This window comes from Penicillium canescens, assembly GCF_028828765.1.
Source record: "Penicillium canescens strain IBT 15451 chromosome Unknown utg000003l_segment0_segment0, whole genome shotgun sequence".
NCBI lineage: Eukaryota > Fungi > Ascomycota > Eurotiomycetes > Eurotiales > Aspergillaceae > Penicillium > Penicillium canescens.
The window spans coordinates 41038-62034 of record NW_026703965.1 but is presented as its reverse complement, the minus strand read 5'-3'; the positions used below and the strand labels follow the sequence as shown (position 1 = coordinate 62034).

The 20997-nt window shown below is 47.7% G+C and overlaps 8 protein-coding genes across 8 annotated transcripts; 5 read left to right on the top strand and 3 right to left on the bottom strand.

The window, feature by feature from the left end:
• Positions 1–1063: 1063 nt before the first annotated feature.
• Positions 1064–2221, top strand: N7446_003473 (sugar phosphate isomerase/epimerase family protein; the record flags this gene model as incomplete). The annotated part of the gene is made up of 1 exon (XM_058512222.1): positions 1064–2221. The coding sequence occupies one exon, from the start codon at positions 1064–1066 to the stop codon at positions 2219–2221; it is 1158 nt and encodes a 385-aa protein (XP_058373551.1).
• A 769-nt stretch (positions 2222–2990) lies between these two features.
• Positions 2991–3709, top strand: N7446_003472 (peroxiredoxin family protein; the record flags this gene model as incomplete). The annotated part of the gene is made up of 5 exons (XM_058512221.1): positions 2991–3040; positions 3091–3203; positions 3266–3429; positions 3474–3620; positions 3674–3709. 5 exons carry the CDS (start codon positions 2991–2993, stop codon positions 3707–3709), a joined length of 510 nt encoding a protein of 169 aa, XP_058373550.1.
• A 351-nt stretch (positions 3710–4060) lies between these two features.
• Positions 4061–5464, bottom strand: N7446_003471 (uncharacterized protein; the record flags this gene model as incomplete). Its single annotated transcript, XM_058512220.1, has 1 exon — positions 4061–5464. One exon carries the CDS (start codon positions 5462–5464, stop codon positions 4061–4063), a length of 1404 nt encoding a protein of 467 aa, XP_058373549.1.
• Positions 5465–7188: 1724 nt separating this feature from the next.
• On the bottom strand, positions 7189–7889 carry N7446_003470 (uncharacterized protein; the record flags this gene model as incomplete). The annotated part of the gene is made up of 2 exons (XM_058512219.1): positions 7189–7666; positions 7714–7889. 2 exons carry the CDS (start codon positions 7887–7889, stop codon positions 7189–7191), a joined length of 654 nt encoding a protein of 217 aa, XP_058373548.1.
• Positions 7890–10492: 2603 nt separating this feature from the next.
• Positions 10493–12170, top strand: N7446_003469 (sugar porter family MFS transporter; the record flags this gene model as incomplete). The annotated part of the gene is made up of 3 exons (XM_058512218.1): positions 10493–10587; positions 10644–11700; positions 11760–12170. The coding sequence occupies 3 exons, from the start codon at positions 10493–10495 to the stop codon at positions 12168–12170; spliced, it is 1563 nt and encodes a 520-aa protein (XP_058373547.1).
• A 793-nt stretch (positions 12171–12963) lies between these two features.
• Positions 12964–13322, bottom strand: N7446_003468 (uncharacterized protein; the record flags this gene model as incomplete). The annotated part of the gene is made up of 2 exons (XM_058512217.1): positions 12964–13048; positions 13105–13322. Coding segments are annotated over 2 exons (303 nt in total), but the record flags the coding sequence as incomplete, so codon positions are not given.
• A 2465-nt stretch (positions 13323–15787) lies between these two features.
• Positions 15788–17587, top strand: N7446_003467 (uncharacterized protein; the record flags this gene model as incomplete). Its single annotated transcript, XM_058512216.1, has 4 exons — positions 15788–15967; positions 16035–16414; positions 16478–16870; positions 16972–17587. The coding sequence occupies 4 exons, from the start codon at positions 15788–15790 to the stop codon at positions 17585–17587; spliced, it is 1569 nt and encodes a 522-aa protein (XP_058373545.1).
• Positions 17588–19093: 1506 nt separating this feature from the next.
• On the top strand, positions 19094–19984 carry N7446_003466 (flavin monoamine oxidase family protein; the record flags this gene model as incomplete). The annotated part of the gene is made up of 2 exons (XM_058512215.1): positions 19094–19146; positions 19198–19984. The coding sequence occupies 2 exons, from the start codon at positions 19094–19096 to the stop codon at positions 19982–19984; spliced, it is 840 nt and encodes a 279-aa protein (XP_058373544.1).
• Positions 19985–20997: the final 1013 nt, after the last annotated feature.

Sequence of the window (20997 nt, the reverse complement as noted above, 5' to 3'; positions counted from 1 at the left end):
AGTCAATGGGATACTTGATGCTGTGCTTCACACCCCGGAGTTTTTGTGCGCTCTCAATCAGCATTGTTATTCACATGGATTCTTGCTCTAGTGGCCCAATTCGATCATGCGACAGCTCAATCGCCAAGCGACTGCGGCTTCGCAGGGAGAAACTGTCCAAGCATGTTCATACCTGTGGTTACAAAACCCGTGGAGATTGTTCAAGGATATTATATGTTTCTGCCCTCGGCCACTCCGGCAGAAACATTGGCCCAGGAACGATCCTGGCTCTACACAATGTATGCTTTCAGTTTAGCCGCCGAATTGGGCTTGGATCAAGCCCTGCGCCAAACATGCGAAATCTCAGAACCTGTTCAATGCCCCATGTATTGGAACACAGAGCATGTCCGCTGCAAAACATCATTTACGAGGGACCTCATCGCGTTTACCTGAGTATCCAGCAGAAGATTCCGTCTATCTTCAGCGAATAGCACGAAATAGAGGGAAAAAAACATGGCTAAAAATTCTCTTGTGGGAACGAGCAAATTTTATTTTCGAGTGCCTCGGGGTGATCATCTAGATCATATAAAGGTGGGGGGTATGAAAGGACTTATCCTCCTGATACTTCTGTTATATTATATAGAAATTTTGGGAAATCTTAAATCTCAAACTGCTCAAGTTAAATTCACAGAGTACAGATTTGATACCATCTCAAGTGGTGTGAACAGGTTGCCCTGCTAGCAAAAAATTGAACACATTAGACAAAACGAGTCGAACCCCGAAATCGGCAATAAGGAACCGGTTATAAACATAGATATACGGTCATTTCCGTTAAGAGTTAAGCTAGACTTCGGGACACACCCGAAGAATACCCACGAGTCGATGACATTGCAATCGTTTATCTATTTCTTGCAAGAAGCTGTGGTTCAACCAGTCCTTGTTCTGGGTATCAAATGTCGGCGCATTAAAAAGGTTGCCAGTTTGTGGAGGTGGCGTTCAGGTGGGCCATGGAGCGGGTATTCAATCATCCTTCGATGCTTTAATGCGGGACAAAGACGCAACAATTCGTTGTAATATCTCAACCATGCATATTTCCTGGCCCCCATTTGCAGATAATGCGTTTGGCACCGCTAGTTTGTCTCTTGGTAATTGCCGAGAACACAGGCTTGAACCACGCCTCAAGGCTGCAGCAGAAGCGGGATATCAATGGATCGACTTGTTCGACGAGTGCTGGGCTGCGTACCTAGAGGAACATGACTTGCCTGGTGACCAGCTATGGGAAGCTACACCGGAAATCCTTCAAATCGCTCGCAAATTAGGCGATTTAGTCAAGTCTCTGGGAATGCACATTGCATGCACCCAGCCTCTTCGGAACATCGAGGGAATTAAGGATCTCGCTGAACGCCGGACCACGCTCAACCAGGTCGCGAAGCGATTTCCATTTATGCGAGCCTTTGACACCGACCTTGTGTTTATGTGCGCCAGTATTCGTACGGACAATGGTGTTACATCCGATCTCAAGACGGTTGCGAGAGACCTTGCAGAGCTGGGCGACATGGCAGCCGCGTACGCACAAGCTGATGGCGGGCCCATGTTGAGAGTTGGTTATGAGGGCCTATCTTGGGCTGTGCGAAATACATGGTCTGCTTCATGGGAAGCGGTACGATTCGCGAATCGCCCAAATGTGGGATTGATTGTGGATGCGTTCAATATTCTCGCCGTCGAGTTTGCAGATCCCTACAACCCTGCTGCACACGGGCGCATATACCCAACCTTAGAAGAATCTCTTGACGTTCTTACTGGATCACTTGCATCGTTAGCCTCCACAGTACCAGGCGACCGTATTTTCTTCTTCCAGTGCGGCGATGCTGAGTTGATGAATCCATCGAGCTTCCTCCCACCGACGGACCCGGAAACACCCTCACTACTTCCGTGGTCACGCAGTCATCGCCTCTACCCTCTTGAGGAGTCTCGAGGTGGTTATATGCCAGTGGAGCTTGTCGCAGCTGCAATTCTTGCTACAGGATATCGAGGCCCAATTTCTCTTGAAGTATTCAATACCTCCCTCAACATACCCGGGCAAAGTGTTCCAGCAGAACATGCTACCAGGGGAATAGAAGGCCTCCGGAAGCTACTGGAAACTGCGACTGCATTGAGCCCATTTTGGAACAGTCAAACGGAGAGGGAACAAGCTATTACGCAGGTGATACGACGTTTACAACCCGTCATGCACAGGCTGTGAGATCCTAGTGGACTTTGAGTTCTGATTTCATCAAGTCTAGCGGGAGCGGATATAAGACAGCTACAGCCTCACTCTCTGACTGGGCAGCTAGATGAATATATCATACAGCAAGTGTATATATTCTCCAATCAAAGCACCCGAACTGGTTTTGACTAAAACCCCTTAGTACCTTGCAGACAGTTGCAACTACTCCAACACACCAAGTGCCTGGAACATGATACAATTCTGACGCGCCGAAAGTAATTCCGCAATGCACAAGTTCAATTTAATTGCAGCGGCCAATGTGTAGCAGTCAATCATTGGAATGACTTCGGTCTTTTCATGTTTCCTCGCGACAGCAGGGCAACCAAGGGCGGCTATGCAGCTATATTCGACTTGGAATTCACGGGCGCAAAAGCGAAGAGGCGATATTGCCATCCCTATGGATTTCGGATCATTGACAAAACTCCCTAAACATACATATACATCATACTGAGCTCCCGAGTTGTCTCGCGGGGTCCCCACATCCCCTCGGGCCCATCCCTGGTCACAATCCAGTTCGACCCTGCCTTTCCTCTTCAACAGATAGAGACAAGATAAAATAAAGAAGGTCTGGTTGGATGTATCCCTTAGGGTAGAAAATGGGGGAATGAGAGAGCTCTGGAGAGCTTCGGCAGGCTCCGATCACATCATTATTATTCAGCTTAGGCACAACTTCCCCCCTCCCCCGCCATTCCAATTCCTTCTCCCTTCCATCTCTCTCTCTCTCTCTCTATTCTATTCTGTGAACATGGCTACCCTCAAGTCTGGCGACACGTTCCCCAGCGACGTTGTTTTTAAGTCGGTCATTCCCCCCCCAATTGGAACGAACGACGCTAATCCTGGCACAGGTACATTCCCTGGACCGAGGAAAGTGACGAGATCACTTCCTGTGGTATCCCCATCAACTACAACGCCTCTAAAGAGTGGGCCAACAAGAAGGTTGTCTTGTTCTCAGTTCCCGGTAGGTAAATTAGTCAAGTAGTCCTTTGGATCCAGCTAGGTCCCTAACCTGTGGTCGAATAGGTGCCTTCACCCCAACTTGTTCAGTCAACCACGTTCCCGGATATATTAAGAACCTGCCAAACCTCCGTGAGAAGGGAGTGGACATTGTCGCTGTCGTAGCCTTCAATGATCCCTTCGTGATGAGCGCCTGGGGAAAGGCGAACCGTGTTCGCGGGGACGATATTGTGAGCGCCCCACTTCGCTCTTTGGACATTATTGACCGTGACAGCTTTTCCTCTCGGACCCGGATGCGAAGTTTTCGAAGAGCATTGGTTGGGCTGATGAGGCTTCGGGCCGTACTGGCCGGTACGCGATCGTTATTGACCACGGCAAGGTCAGCTATGCCCAAATTGAGACCGAACGGGGTGCTGTCAAGGTATGGAACTTTCTTTCAGGTCCAGTCTTTCCGGCTAATAGCCCTGTCTGCAGAAATCTGGCGCCGATGCGGTTCTTGCCTCCCTGTAGATACGAAGGCAATGGGTTATTTATCGCTACACTTTCAATTACACCCATGCTTGCCTTTCTTTCCCCTAAGTTATTGTTTACAGTAAAAACGCTCCGGGCAGTATTGACAATAATCCCCAAGTGAAAGAAGACGGCAAATGCTTTTCCGGCGATCCCACCACTGCGTGGGATTCATATTGTCCATCTCGCCATTTTGACAAGGCACACAAAGTATAAACATAGAATTGAGTCTTTTATCCAACAGCGAGTAATCAAATGCAGCTCTATCGTGCCAAACAGGCCGGTGGTATCGTTGAAACAAATGGAAAATGCAAGCTTCTAGACTGTGGATGGCGAAAGATGATGCGAGGCTCAAAAGGTGAAAAGGGTGCGATCATGGAGATACAATTCCATGCCAGCATTGGAACAATCAATATGCAACGGCTCGGCAGCCTGAAATATCTTATCCTTGATTACACCATCGGAGATTGCTGGCCCGGGACTGGTGGTAGTGCCATCGTCGTCAGACCTGACGTTTTGGAACGCACCCTCAATATCGATGCGATTGAGCCCTGGGAACCGCGTTCGTCGGTTCTTGATCACAATTTGCAATTGAGAGACTAGCATCCCCAGATTTCGCTCCTCACAGCCTTCAATGTACAGCGTCGCTAGCGATGAGGGAAGACATTCTAATAGTGGCGTGGATGGTTCGTTTTGGTATCGAATATCCAGTAGGTTCGGCAATCGCACGCGCAGTTCCCGCAGTGCAGTGAAATCGGCCAGCGATCCAAACCATTCATCGTGTGATTGATTAAGCCCACCAGCGGTGAATGGGAAATGACTGCCATAGTGATCCAGCCACAGTGTCTGAAGACTCTTCTTGCTATGGGCTAGCGAGCGATAGAAAGCCGAGGGCTGATATCCATGAGAAAGGACGTGTGAATCCGAGTGCTGATACTTGAAAGACTTGAGGGCTGCACACGAGGAAACTAAGGCCTCCATGCCATGGTTGCCACTACTTGAACGCAGGTCAATCTCAGTGATTGAAGAGAAGCCGACCCTTAGGTTCTGCGTCATTTGCTCGGGAGATGTGATCGCGGTGCTGGGATCCACAACCGCGTTTGCGGTTATGACACGGACAGATGGCAAACTGAAGAATGGCATGAGAAGAGCTGATGCTGATTGGTGTTCTTCTCTCGCACCCCAGGTGTCATCACGATCGAGATCATTCCGGTGATGGAGGGAAACCTCTTGCAGGCACTTAAACGGCGGCTGGATAACAAAGGGCCTTTCGCACTGGATGGCTCTCTGCATGATGCGATCTAACCAAGGAGACGTGCTGGCGTAGGCAAGCTGAAGTTTTCTCAGTTGACTCAATAGCGGAAGTATCAACGCAGCCCATGCATCTCCCAGGCCTTGTCCGAGATCCTCAGTCCATTGCTGACTCTCGGTGTCCGAGTGTGATACGACGTGTATCCATTCCTTCAAATGTGTTGACTCTGTAATTTTTTTACGCTGATACTCGGAGAGACCCTTCGCATGCCAGTCCTTCAAGTCCAGCTCCCGGACGGCGCGCGCGAGAACTGGTCGGTTGAGTATGGCGTGTAGAAACGAGCTGGCATCGTTCCAGTTGCGCAGAGAAACTCTGCGGTAAACAAACGACAGAAACAAGTCATGAAAGTGACGAGAGACGAAGACAAGATTCCAACTGTCTGCTTTCTGTTCCAGCTGCTCGCCAACCAGGAGTAATACGTCATTGGGGAGTGCCAGCTCCATGATGAGGCATTCGGCGATGCTCCAATGAGAGTCGACCCCAATATAAGAATCACAAAAGTGACCTGGAGGAGATGAAGGAATCAAAATCAGTCCGAACCTAACTATGAAGTCTCTTATCGAGAGTGGCGTTTCTGGGAGATCAAATTTGATCCGCGATCCATTGGCTGTTGCAGTGGAGCTGCGACGACCCGCCCTAAGAGGTCGTGAATAGTTTTCCGTTTCCACGAAAAACTTTGATACCTGCCTTTGTATGAAGAGGCGAAGGGGTTGAGCTTAATTTTTTTAGGGTTTGCCCCTTTTATAAATGACTGTACCATTTTGGCCTCGCATATCCGACAGTCTCGACATTTCGCTATTCAAACCTTTGAACTTGGAGCAATGTCGGCTTCACTACGGTAATAGCCGAACTCATGGAGGTGTGGAGAGGTTGGGTCCGAGAGGCAGAGATTGACACTCACGGTGCCACCTGGGCGCATGAATAGCCCGAAGACGCTGGAGATGGATTCCGACGATCCATCGCGGGATAGAAAACAGGCATGTGAATATCCATAGTGAGAGATCTTCCGACATGGCCCATTTTGTACTCCGTATAACAGGAGGCTTTCATTCAAGAGAGAGGGAGAGAGTTTCCGATAAAAAGGAAGAGGTAGATATGTGTGGCGAGACCCCGATGAGGCGACCGGGGAGGACGCGCGGGGGGCATGACGGAGTAGACGGATGTTCACTTGTATGCGACCGGAGCCCGGACACATTTCAAAAGGCACCGTGATCGACTTCATTACACGTTGCCAAGTTCAAGTCTTGCATAGTTAACTTGCCGCGATAGCCTGGCTCACAGGGTCCCCCCCACGTGTGTTCGCAATGTTAGCGAGCCACTTACCCAGTGCCTCCAACACCTCGTCGATGGCTACTGTTGTATGAAGATTGCTGCTTCTGCTACTCCAAACTTCAACTATGATGGGATTAGACGGGTGCTTATACGCCGGTAGCTACGCCAGGGGATCGATGGTCCAGGGCCGAGGGACACGCCGGTTGACCAGCGGTCCTAACAGATCCGACTTCATATCACCAGCTGAACCCAGCATTTGACTCAATACCCAATAGGCCTTCTGGGATGGGGATTATGCCGGCCCCGGTTCTTCCCAGTTCCAGCTCACTGGAATTGGCCATCACGCCCAGAGGATCTGGGAGGGCCAAAGCTGGCTGCGACGACCTGTTTGCTGAGTCCCAGGGCGATCACTTTCGGCATCAAAATCTTCAGTCTCCGGAATTATTTCAACCACGGCCTTGCCCTGGTATCATAACTGTTGCCGGTGTAAGTGAGTTGTGAATTTCAACCGATAATGATCTGTGGCCTAAGGGCATCGGATCACAGAGAGGTCGGTGTATTCACGTTACCACGCCACGCATCATGGCAGCAGGGTGGAGGTTCTATGGGCAGAGCAAATACCAAAGTAGCGAGTAGTCTTTTCGAAATTTGTAATTTGATACTAATCACAAGTTAGGGACTTCTGGCCTGGTTGATCAAAGCATGGCCTTGGTATATTGGGCGATAGATGCGAAAATACCTACAATCAATTCAATTAAAGCGAGTAAGTCTAGTAGTAAGACGTTTTCTCTGGGGACAGATTACGGCAAGCTGAATGCAGGGCTTGTGCTCAAATACCCTCGGCTACTTGGGATATGTTGAAATTCGAGGACATGGCCAGAAGCACTATGTCAGGTCAACTAGCAGCGGCAGCGGAAGTAGCACTGGCAGAACTAGCCGCCGCTGCGGACCTCTGGGCATCCAAATACCACATCTCAAGAACTGACAGGACGACCAGAATCTCCCAGACCTCCCATAAGGTACCAGTCAGTCCACTTCCCGTGAATGCGAAACGAAACCCCTTGGTCATGCTCCATGAAGCATTGTGTGCGATCACGGCCACAAACTCTAGGCCGTCACTCGTATAACCCCGATCACGCTCCTTTCTGCTTCTCCCTGCTGTATCCATTGGCCCCGTCAATCGTACCAATTTCCAGCCAAATGAATGACCGGCAAGTTCCTTGATTTCATTCCCGTGGCTTTGGCGCCATTCAAAGGCGCCTCCCTCGCTGTCCCCTTGGAGCCCACGAAGGCCTTGAATGTAAAGGTGTGCGACATTTTCTTCGATGACCCGGGAACCGTCTCTTCCACAAGGGCATCGTCGTGTGGGGATCCTGGACGCGTTGGGAGGGTGAGTATGGTGGGCCTGTTCCTACCCCACCTATCGCCATGGGCAGTCGCTAGTACTGGGTGCTTATCAGTTAGACCGTCGTGCAAAACGACCGAGGGCTTGTTGCCGAGAACGATTGTGTGTGTTGAGACCGCATATAGCTTTTCATCTGCGGTTGGCCCGAGGTGGAATGTTGTGGTCAGTTTCCATTGGAAGTAGCCGTTCATAGCAGGCGGAAACTTAGTTGTTGCGTTGAACGTTGATTCACTGGTTGATTGATTATAAGATGGTGTGACATTTTGTGAAGCTTGCCCTGCACTTTGCGGGTCATGTTCCGTATATGGTGGTGGTGCTGGATCTCTGAGTGGATCGCTTGCGCAGGAGTGCAGAATTGATCGGTCATTTTGCCCATGTGTGTGTAGACAACAGGGATGAAGTCAGGGAGACCAGCAGCGTGGACGGATATGAAATGTGTGGTAAGCGGCCCCCACTTTTTGAAAAAAAAGCGTAAACGCCACAGCGTCACTATCCCCTATATCGTTCGCGTGGTTCTTAAAAAACGTCAGATTTGGCCGTTTAGGTTCATTGAACATTCCTTTAGAGTGGCGACTCCAAATAACGCGTATCACTTGGTTAAGATAGCTTACTAGACCCGGTCTTGGCGGTAAATGTTATATGACGGCCGATTACGCATATACTCTTTGTACCCGTAGTAAAATTGAACTGCATACTTGGAATGTAGTCTACTTTAAAGCATGACGTTCACGGCGCCAACCGGAAAATTTAGGTGCAGTACAAACTGCTATGAAGGGTTTTATCAGTTCTATTATATGTGTGTTAGCACAGACATTCATACTATGCCTCCACGTTTGGTCAATCAGCAGTATGTTACGTGGGATATGTTGGGTGGAATCTATCGCACTTCGACAAAATAAAAACTCGAACACCAATAACATTATAGAAGAGTAGCAAAACGGACAGATATGATTAACCTAGCAAAGTTACATAAACTCCTTCTATGCTAAGCCCGCATTTCTTAAGTTGCTGGCGTGATAGACAGGATACCAAGGGAGCAATCGGCCCAACGTCGTGGTACCACACGTCTCGAGTGAAGCGAATCATACGTCAATCAGTTCAGGTGGCACTTGCTTGTTTCTAATTTTGGTGGCGCTGCTTGCTGTGTATTGTAACCAGCACCATAGAGAAATAGTATAGTTACACTAGCAACAGCAACCGAACTGTGTAGTTGACGTTATAGATAAGGAGTGAGCTTAAATATCAACGATAACGAAGGGAAATAATGATACGGAATTGAATTTCCTAAAAGAGAAGCAAGAAGACGCAGTGGTCTCTAAGATGAACGGCCATCAGTAACTAGAAACTTGCACTCTAGGACGAGAATCTACCGAGGAAAAGTGAACCTAGTTACACATTATTGTAGGGCGCATGGTACGTTAGCAAATGCCGTTGGTCAAAGCGGACGTCGACCAGATTTGCCTAGGTTCCTTTACATTAAGGGCTGGGGTATGGCACTACGATATCGAAAAGGAGTGCGGTAATCAAAAGCGCGCTCATGATGAGAAGCCTTGCAAACCGTTTACTGAAAATCTTTAAGTGCAGCATTGTACTCACGTATTCTAGGAACCGGTAGTAACTAGAAAAGCACAAAGAATACACGCCTAGGCCTATACACCCCACGGAACGGAGTTAAGGGTGTTAAACTCGGTCGGGAGACTACGTGATGTGTTGACCACATTAGGTGTTGTTAATGCCTCAGTGTGACTGTCATCTTAGGAAGCTTATCGAGACACATAATGTATTTCTTTTTCTTAAAAGAGGAATACCTTGCGACGAAGTACTAAAGCATCTCACGAGAAGCGAGAAGATTGGCTAACACCTTGCTTATGCTAATGCGATCGTGTGTATTCAATAGTCTCAATATGCCATGCAGCGCTCTTCAGTGCCAAGACACTTCGCAAGGGCACTGGTGGGATCTGGGATACTTGGGGGCATCAGAAGACCTGCTGGGCTCCCAAACCTCCAATACCAACAATGAGAAATGGGCAATGCACTAAGTGGGGGAGGGAAACGGGGGGCGCATTGGGCGTCAGCCCACCGACAAGCCACTAGCGTAGCCAGATATTGTGGTACCATAGGGAGTGACTTCGTATCGGGAGAAGATGGCGTGTTGTGAATGTGCTGTGTCAAATCAGAACTGGTTGTGGCTTGCCTAGGACAAGGGTATCTCTGCTCCAAAAAGTGCATCTTAATCTCATGTGCCGGTTGCCAAGGTCACCTAACACCAGTGACCGCCACTGGCCGGTTGTCGGCTTGCTGGATGATGCTTGGTCCTCCAAAATGGAAACTTAGATTTTCCCTTGCTTTTGCCTGTGGATGTGAAAGGAGGGGGAGTGAAAGATAACTGGTTAAAGGAAAAGAATCCATGTGTTCCCCCACGACCCTTGAACAAATTAGGCAAATGTCCGGCCTAGTACCGACGCGATGAAACCATGTGGCTGACAACACGACACTTGAAGTTGCATGCACTAGGGCCTAACCGGCATCTGACCATAACGCCGATTTGAGATACAGCAAATAATTGGCTTAGAGTCGAGGATTTTGCGCAATGAGTGTAGGAGAGGGGGATCTGGGGTCCGGGGAAACAGCAAATCCTCCCGCATCCCCCGCGTTTTATTGAGTTTTGCGGGCTTTGTTTGCTTTGTTTGCTTTGGGCAAGTAGATCTTTTATATCTAACCCCTTGCCCTTCGCTTTTCTGTTCTTTTTGACCCTTGGTGAACACAATCTACTTGTATTTAATATTGGTCCATCATGGGCTATACGATTACCAACATTTATGTTATCACCACGGTGGCCGTCATCGGCGGTGCATTGTTTGGTTTTGATATTGCTTCCATGTCTGCCATGTAAGGATCCTCACCTGAATCCCATGTAAATGGATGATCGCTGACAGACCCGACAGTCTCGGTACCCAGCAATACAAATGTTTCTTCAACCAGACTGGTATAAAAGATGGTAACTGCGGTGGCCCGACATCTGCCAACCAGGGTGGCATCTCAGCGGCAATGCCTGGTGGATCCTGGGTTGGAGCTCTCGTTTCAGGCTTCATTACCGACTGGCTGGGCCGTCGGGGTGCAATTCAATCGGGCTCGGTAATCTGGTGCATTGGCAGTGCCATCGTCTGTTCCTCCTTCAGCATCGGTCAGCTCGTCGTTGGTCGTTTCATCAACGGTTTATCGGTCGGCATTCTCAGTGCTCAGGTACCGGTATACGTCGCCGAATTGGCCCAGCCCAGCAAGCGTGGCCAGGTGGTGGGCGCGCAGCAGTGGGCGATCACCTGGGGTATCTTGATCATGTTTTATGTGTCCTATGGCTGCAGCTTCATTAAGGGACCCGCCGCTTGGCGAACCCCATGGGGCCTGCAGATGATTCCCGCGGTTCTTCTCTTTTTCATGGTCTTTCTCTTGCCAGAAAGCCCCCGTTGGTTGGCCAAGAAGGATCGTTGGGAGGAGGCCCACGAGGTTCTCGCCTCGGTCCACGCCAAAGGAGATCGCAATGCCCCCTTTGTTCATACCGAGCTACAGGAGATTCGTGATATGGTTGAGTTTGAGCGTCAAAACAAGGATGCCTCCTACCTGGATCTTTTCAAGGGGAACATGATCTACCGGACCCACCTTGGTATGTTCACACAGATTTGGTCGCAGTTGACGGGCATGAACGTGATGATGCTGTACATCACTTATGTATTCGGCATGGCTGGTCTTACCGGAAATTCCAACCTCATCGCATCCTCGATCCAGTACGTGATCAATGTCGTCATGACCGTTCTGGCCTTGGTTTTTATCGACCGTTGGGGCCGCCGCACCCCACTCCTGGTCGGCTCTACCCTCATGATGACCTGGATGTTTGCCAACGCTGGCATTATGGCGTCTTATGGTAAACCGGCCCCGCCAGGTGGCCTTCACAACGTCGCAGAGCAGTCATGGGATCTCAGTAGCTCGCCCAGAGCTGCAAAGGCAGTCATCGCCTGTACCTATCTTTTTGTCGCCAGTTTTGCGCCAACGTGGGGTCCTGTCAGCTGGATCTACCCCCTGAGCTATACCCTTTGCGCCTCCGTGGCAAGGCTGTGGCGCTGTCGACATCCTCAAACTGGATTTTCAACTTTGCTCTATCCTATTTCGTCCCCCCTGCCTTCGAGAACATCCAATGGAAGGTATATCTAGTATTCGGCGTCTTCTGCTTTGCTATGACGGTCCATGTCTTCTTTGCGTTCCCTGAAACCGCCGGAAAGACACTAGAGGATGTTGAAACAATGTTCACAACCCCGGGCCTCAAGCCCTGGAAGACCACAGTTCAATTCCACCATGTTCGGAAGCTGGAGCAAGGAGCAATTCAGTCAGAGAAACTCGCCGACCTCAACGCCGAGGAGGGGAATGTTCAGGTCCCTAAGTCTGTCGCGAAAGAGACTTCAGTCTCCCAGATTGAATAGGGTCCACGTTTTGGCACTCAGTGAAATCCCTGGTGTGATGCTTGTAGCGTTTTGAGACCCGGGCCACCTTCCACATCCTATCTGGTTGTTCCATTAATTGACCTTAGTGCTACACATGGATGAGCTACTTTGCCGTCATTTAAAACCATTAGGCACTGATTAACAGTTTAGTGATATTTAGTTATTCCTCTTAATACCCCAAATCAAATATCAAGATACCTCTGTGCTCTATACACGTAGTTTACAATTACGACTACTTAGTATCTGAATATTGCTGCTTTTGGTTTATCTAGTAAAATGAGCGAAGAATCCACTGCGGTAAGTATAATAATAATGAGCGAGTCATAGAACTAATTGGTACACGTTCGAGGGCATCTCCATTGTGCTCTCTTAAAATAGCCTTCCAGCTAGATGGATAAATGTACCCTTTTGAGCTTTATTTGATGGATTATGGGTTAAAATTAGAGAACGCACGGCGAGAACACGACGACCAGGGTACATTTTCACAGGCAGATCTATACATAAAGATAAGTCTACTATCAATTAATGAAGATTGGACTACCTGTAGGACAACAAATCTTCTCCTTCTTACCTCTTTACTTGATAGAAAGCCACGTAGCTCGGTACGATTAATACAAGTCTATTTATCAACTCGTCAAATATTCATGTCTTCGTTCGAAACGATAAATGTTGCTCATGCACTTAAGAATGAAGCTACGGACCGTTCCATATGTTATTTGAAGTGGGAAGATGAACGAAAGTGGGGTTCTTGACCAAGTCTGTGCCAAACGCTTCAGTTATCCAAACCAGGGCAGTCTTCGCTGGTCTTGGCGGTGATATCAGAATAAGGAGATGGGTCAGTCCAGATGATATTGTAGCTAGCTTGAAGTCAACACGATATTCGAAAGATGCCTGACTAGATTTGTAGACTCACCTGTCATCTGGATACGGGGGCGCATCTCTGTCACCAAGCTTCTCCACGATGTCCGTTAAGCGTCGTGCTCCCAACATATAAGGATATTGCCTGATCCATTGTATCTCGCAACCACGTCTTTGACACACCTTGGATCGTCCCTCACAGGAAGTGTCGACGGTGAGACCTAGATCCTCGGCTAGTGGCTCTACTGTGTCATACGGACGAGCGCGTTTTCCATCTGTTAGGTGAGGTCAGCCATCAATTTATCACACTATGCGCCAAACTGTTAGAAACTATAGTGGATAAAATGGATGCAAGGGGTCTGCTCGAGATCGTTACTGGCGTGTTACATGGTTCCTCGTCACCAAAATCTAACTGTATATCTGTGCGTGTCAGGAGGCAGGTTGATAATGCTTCGATGTGTTGCTAGCATGATTATTAGCGAGGTGAGAAGCTAAAAGAAAGATAGCATGAATGTATTGAGATATTTTGAAGCCACGCCAGTAGGTCTAACGTTATTGGATAAAGACCAAATCCCTCGTTGCTCTCTGGACCGTCGAGAACCGCTGCTGAAGCAATGAGCCCAAAGCATGTAATAAGAAACAGCAATGATGATCGCTGTATGTAAGTAATGACCTCCGAAATTCACACCTAGTAGTCGAATGAATGCTTGCTATTCTCAGAGACCTCCATGAATGCTGACAGTCATGTTTACTGACCAAAGTTACATATCTCGTTCGCCAGCATTCTCAGAGTCATAGGATTCTGGCAAACCATTTGGAATATTTCAGTCTTTCTCCATTTCTCAGGTTTTAGACGTGCCTTTTCGAGCGGGAGAGGGTGTAGAAATCTACCTGATAAGACCGAAATATCGTGACTAAAGGTTTTATATACCCAACTTTCCAGGAATGTTATATTTCCTCGTGGTTTACAGGTAGAATGTATCGGTGGGTTGGACTTGGAAGCCTCTAGAATCATTGCGTTGCATTTCGGTATATATGTCAAACATAGACCGGGAGCACACTTACGTACAATTATTATATACGCGGAAAGTGAGGGGAATGGCCTATGTATATTCTACCTTGACGGGATAGGTCATGCATCTCCGAACTAATACGAACCCCTCTCTCATTTTAACAACGATGATTGCGATCAGAGCCAATGCAACCGTTGTCGTATTCTCGGATACAATTTCACTCTTTTAAGTCGGGACCGGTTGCTTCAGATGGATACAACCGTGAAGAGCGTGATCAAAATTTGCAGAAATTGCGCATTCAAGGCCACTATAAAAAGATGTAGTTAATGCTGTTTGCGGTTTCATCTTGCATTACTTTCAAAAACATTAGCCTAGGGCCTAGAACTGCCACGCAAACGCCTATCAATCGACACCTTCAAGTCGCGCCTGGAGGTTATATTCCGCTAGAATGAGCTTGTTGTGCCTCGTTTCAGATACGGCACTGCGTCGGGTAGAAGTATGTTGCCTGGCTTTTACTGGAAATATTGATTTCTTCTTAAGCCATTCCCTGATAAGGTTTGCTGGCATCGGTAAAAAAAATGATTGGACACGGAAGTTCATACCTGAATCACCAGAAACGAAATAAATACATTGTATTGTGGTTTGCATCGAACTGATGGGTACCTAGAGTGTATCATGGAATTTTGAGCAAAATCGAGCATTTCACGTGACTTAAAAGATACAAATGAAAAACCGCAGCTAAATTTGTGACACTAAATTGCCGTGTTATCTGTGCCCTTTTGTGGAGATCACGTGCCAACCATGGCACGTGATCCTGAATGGTCCTGAGAGTAGTTGGATAGTCCTCGAGGGGTCGGAGCTTCTCTCCTTCCCCGCCCGCGTCTCAACCAATAAACTTACATTATTGCTTGTTTCTTTCTCCCTTGTCAAGACCTTTTGACCACTTCACGTACACGATCGTGCAGGGATGCCACCATTTCTGAAACATATGCTTTCGATATCATACTCGTTTTACACAATTCATATATGAAGAAAAGAACTCGATCGAAGTAAGGGATAAATATGATGATGAATTCACCTACGGTGAGGAATCTACCCAATACTTCCAGCGAACAACGAAGCCCTGGTCTCCTAGGCATATGATTTCCCAACTTTTTTTTAGACCCTAACAACTGTTCTTATAGTTATATTATCTTGAATGGACAATTTCGTAACAGTAGATCCGTGTCCGGATAAGAGGAAAGTGTTTGGCGGATAAGAGCGGATAAGTAGTGGGGTGGAGCGGATAACTGACACAGCCAGACAAATGTAAGAAAATAACCCTACTTTTTACCACCTGAGCGGTAAAGAGGCACTAAAATTGCTTTTCTGATTTTGTTTAGTCCTTTCGTACCCCGGATTGAGGTAAACTGCGGGGAAGGGCTGTTGCGGGGAACTGTTTCTAGCCACAAAGAAAGCCTTGGCACTCCACCCAGCTGTGTAGGAGCCGATGCTGCCAAGAACATTGCGAGCTGATCGAAAATATTGACCTCGATTGATAGGATACTTCTATCAGCGTTTGGAACTTGTCAATCAATCACTTTTCCGCAAGCCCCATTTGTACTTTTAGGTGCCATTGCACTTTTCCGCCACCCTTGGTACATATATAAGCGCAACCGCAATATTTCTGTTGGGTTGAACAAACAGATCCTTGAGTAATTGAGCTCCTGACTTCGCAGCATCGCCATGTCTTTTTTACACCCACGCCGAGCATCTCTAGATGAACTTGAGGATGAAAAGCGAGGGAAGGCTGAAAATGTGGAGGACTGCTCGAATATTACATGCATTGACGACATCCAGGTGTTGGGCCTCGCTCCAGACGACGCTGAATTTTACCGCAATTTCGATACAAAAAAAAAGAAAAGGGTTCTACGGAAGGCATGGTCCCATCGCCCCGCTTTAGGGAAACTTACTAACGGCAAGTGCCTGGCAGGTCGATGTTCGACTAGTTCCGATGCTTTCCGTGCTCTATTTGGTTTCACACCTAGATAGGGCTAATATAGGCAACGCTAAAATTGCTGGACTGACGGAGGATCTGGGCTTAAGTGGCATTCAGTACAATATCGCACTTAGTCTCTTTTTCATCCCATACGTCCTTCTTGGTGAGTCAAAGCCCGGAACATTCCTCTCAACGGATCTACAGGCTAACTTGGAACCAGAGGTACCAAGTAATATACTGCTCAAGACTTTCACTCGGCCTTCCCATTACTTGGGCATTTTGACCGTCAGTTGGGGAATCATTATGACCTTGACCGGTGTTGTACAAAATTTTGGAGGTCTACTAGCTGTGCGAATCCTGCTGGGAATATTTGAGTACATTGTCCCCGCCCGTCGAATCTGACATTTACCTTGCCAATTAACCTTTAACCACGCTAGGGCTGGATTCTTTCCCGGTGCGGTCTACTTATGTTCGCTGTGGTATATGCCGAGGGATCTCGCGACCCGCATATCGTTGTTTTATTGTGCAAGCGCTTTGTCTGGTGCATTTTCTGGTCTTCTCGCGGCGGGAATCGCCAAGATGGACGGGGTTGGTGGCTATGAAGGATGGAGGTGGATATTCTTGCTCGAGGGATTACTAACAGTAATCCTGGGTGTGTTATGCTTTTTCTTCCTTATTGATTCCCCCAACCTATCCGGAAAATGGCTTGATAATGATGAGATTCGCTACCTGGAATTACAGCACTTCATCAAGGAAGGCGGGAAGTTCAAGGAAGAACAGAAGAGAACTTCGTGGGGAGATATCCGAGCTGTAATGTTGAACTGGCGAATGTATCTGCTAGCTTACATTCTGCTGTGTCAATCTGCATGTTCCTATGGTTTGTCCACCATTTTCTACTAGACAAGGTGCACAGCTGATGAATTTTAACAAGGAACAAAATTTACACTCCCTACCATCACGAAAGGAATGGGATTCGAAGGCACAAATGCACAACTTATGACAGTTCCTCCCTACGTTGCTGGTGCCATATCCGCAGTCTTTTTTCAACATTGTCCGACCGATTTTACTGGCGTATGCCATTTGTTGTAGTTCCGCTACTCCTCATCGTTACCGGCTACTCTATCATTATGGGCCTTAAGGGTCAACTTCAAGCTCACATTGGGCCAGGCTTCTTCGCAATCATTCTGACCTGTATGGGTATTTACCCAACTCACCCTGCGACAACTTCGTGGACAATGAACAATTTGGCACCATCCAATCGCCGTGCTATCGGAAGCGCATTCAACATATGTGTCGGCAACATAGGAGGGATAATTGGAAGTTACATGTATCTTGATCGCGAGGGCCCCACCTATCCTACTGGCTTTGGCTTATCGTTGGCCTTTGGCGGGTCAGCTCTTGTGGCAGCATTGATTCTTGAAGTCTCGTTCGTTTATGCCAATAAACGCAACGGGATGATGACCGAGTCCGAAATACGGGACACATACAGCGACGAACAGCTTCTGGACATGGGAGACAAGTCCCCACTTTTCAAGTATACCCTGTGATTGAGTTTATCTACCTTATGTATGGTTCGATCACGCCAATTGAATATTCTTTAAGTCCAAAAATTGTGTCCTACGTCATGGAGAGCTCAATCCTTGTCATAATCCTTCGCCCCTGACTGCCCCCTACATTGATCGTCGCGGCATACATCATTCCAAAGGTGTTTTGGGCAGATTATTACGGAATATTATTAGTTGATGATGTATAATTTAAAAGCAACAAATCCGTCAGCAAAGAGGTGATGAGCACCCTCGCGAGAGACAGCTCGATACATCCCAGTTTTAGTCTATCGGACATTATCTTAGGGTTAGCAAACATCTCGACTTGAAGGACTGGAGCTTCCTTCACGGGTATCTCGGCGCATCCTTCATATCGAACAACAAGGAGTCGTCTCAGAAGATGAACGCCGGTGCGTATCGAGTTCTAGGAAGCTTAGTACGATATCCTACTTGATAAGATAATATATAGATTGTATTCGTTTGACTACCTAGCACTAGATACGTATATAAAGCAAGTCAGGGGTGAAGACGAAAGAGCCAGTTAAGACGAGAGAAAGACGCTAGTGCCAGGCCCAAGACGAAAACCAAACCAGAAGAGAGCGTGGAGAGAAGAGATAGCCAATGATATGACAGCATTAGACAGACCTAGCGAAATCAACGGCAGGATTTGACTAACAGCCACCCGATAGATAAAGTGTTTTCATCAAGGGTATTCCCAGTCCACGAAGGTAAACCCTCCTTTCACTTCGTTCGTCTCAATGCATTGGATTTCATGCTACAGTGAGTCATTGTAAAAATATTGTAAATCTGAATAGATGTGGTAGGATTTTCTGGACGCAGGAGTCATCAATGATTGCTTATCGTTATTGGAATAGCGTAGCTGAAATGCTATTTATCCGCGGTACCGCCAAGCCTTACTAGTCGCGACCTAACCGGCCCCACGTACTTTTTACAAGGGTACAGTAATTTTCGTAAAAATTACGTGGGGCCGGTTAGTCGAGGTTGGATGCCGAGACACTAATCGCTGCCCTCGGAGGCCGTTTTGACCGAGCCTGCAACCTAACTAGCATGGAATTTGTATGTGTATAGTGAACCTCTACCGGTCCTCCTGTTTGTAAATGCTCCGAGTGTTCCTATTGTAACCCTGCCCAGCGCGGTTTTACCCTGAGTGGAAACGACTAGTAGCCTGGAAGCAAATGGTTTATTCCGCGGTCCCCGAGCGCTCCGAAAGCTGCGAGGACAGATGTAAGTCTGCGTTATAGATGTGGCGGGACCCGAGGATACCGAGTGTATAGGTTATGCACAGCCTCACTCTAATATGTCACTTGATCCACGACGTTGGCAGTTTGTTTCAATGCGATGGACTTAGGATATATAAGGGGCGTTGTAAACTGGGAAGGAACAAATTTCATGATAAACTGAAAAAGATTCATAAACACCACTTGTGATTTGAAATATTTTAGTGCTATGCAGTATAAAGTACTGCAGCATCTAGTCGTCGGTATCGCGATGATGACCTCGGGCCTAGCTCATGCCACTCCACTAAACGGAGCAGAAACCAAGTACTGTCATTCCCAATCACCTGTTTTTATATGGCTATTAACGATTATCAGCATTGGGACGAAAGAAACCGATGCCGATGTTATTGTTATCGGTGCCGGAATTTCAGAGTTGAGCGCTGCTCGGGCCCTGACGGATGCCGGCAAAAAGGTCATTGTTGTTGAAGGTCGAGATCGTATCGGCGGTCGTTTATGGACTGACTATGACTCTATGTCAATTCCAATCGAACTTGGAGCACAATTCATCCACGGCGGAGAGTATACCAACAACACGGAAGCATCGACATGGGACTTGGTCCGCCAGCAAGGCTTAATGACTTACACTCATACAAACACGTTCAGTAGAACAAGTGTAGCCGGCCGATGGAAGGAGGAAAAAATTGAGAATCCGTATAACTACCAAGTTCTTGGTGGCTACAGCCAGATTCTTGCTCCACTGATCCCCTGCTTAGCTATCCACCTCAACACAGTTGTGGTTCACGTGGAGTACTCACCAGGTTCTGCTATAGTCCATACTGAGCAAGAAGGGTATAGAGATACCTACTCAGCTCGTGCCGTGGTAGTAGCGCTACCTGTCGCAGTTTTGAATGCTGGTATTGTGGAGTTTTCTCCAACCTTACCAAAACAGAAACTGGATGCGTTCAAAGCAGTGCCGCATGAGTCGACTGTCAAGGTTCTTATGGAGTTTAACAGAACGGTGTTCCCGAATGGCGCCGATCAAGTTATCGAAGCAGGAAAGACGTTGTGGCTTATAAATGCGGCTATGGGGAACCATCAATATTCGGGACGGATTATTCTCGCTGGAGCCGAAGGGGAGGAGGCTAAGCGCCTGTTAGACTAGATATGCCCGCAGAGCAGCGCTACGTGGAGCTCCTCGAAGTTGTCCGAGGAATCGCGGATGATGCTACGCTTGAACCACTTAAGATCATGGAACACGACTGGGCTAAGGATCCCCTTTCTCGCGCCACCTTCACAGACTCGGAAAGCCTCACTGGCATTCAGGAAATTTATAGCCTGTCAGCAGAACCTTGTTCTGGGCCGGCATTGTCACTGATCAGGTCGACTCTTCCTACACTAGCGGGAAACAGGCCGCTGCAGAAGTTCTCAAATCCCTTTAAGCATCGCGGGTTGGTGGTTGGTTGACTAATTAGAGTGATGGACTGGACAGTTCGCAAAGTTATAGTTTGTTAGTGACATATTTACATACATAGCAATCCAAGCGAAAGTACTTTCCTTTACTTGTGCTGAAATTATAACAAGACCCCGATAAATAAGAATGGCTTCAGTTAAATAGAAACGACCACCTGGAGTAGAGCTCAAGTTCAGTTCACTTCAATCACGGCAATTATCTCAACTCTCCTCTCCTCTCTATCGCTCCTCCAGGGTGCATCAACAACGTGGTGCGAGCTAAGTGCTTCCAAAAGTTGGTGCTCCTGCTACAGTACGCGAAGGAATGTATCCCATAGCTTATGAACGACAACCTGACCTTTTTCCAGCTGAATACCAGCATCTGGTTGACTTAAACCTCAACGACCTAAATCACACATAGGTCACATTCTTCCAGCACTTCGGTTTTCAAAATCGACAATGCACTATTTCCTGTACCAGTTCGTTTTCACCCGAGAAATGAGAGAATTCCTGGATAAGTTATCTGCTTCCGGCTGGGACATTGGAGATATCAAAACATGCCCAACGGTCGGTTTCAGCGGGACAAACGATTCGCGAAAAGCTTTGCCCCTCAGTATCAAATAGCTAGATCGTCCAGAGCAAGAAACACACCAATGCAACGTCGTAGATTACGTTATGTAGAGTCGATGTGGATTGTGCGAACTCGCCAAGTCTGCGCGTTGTTTA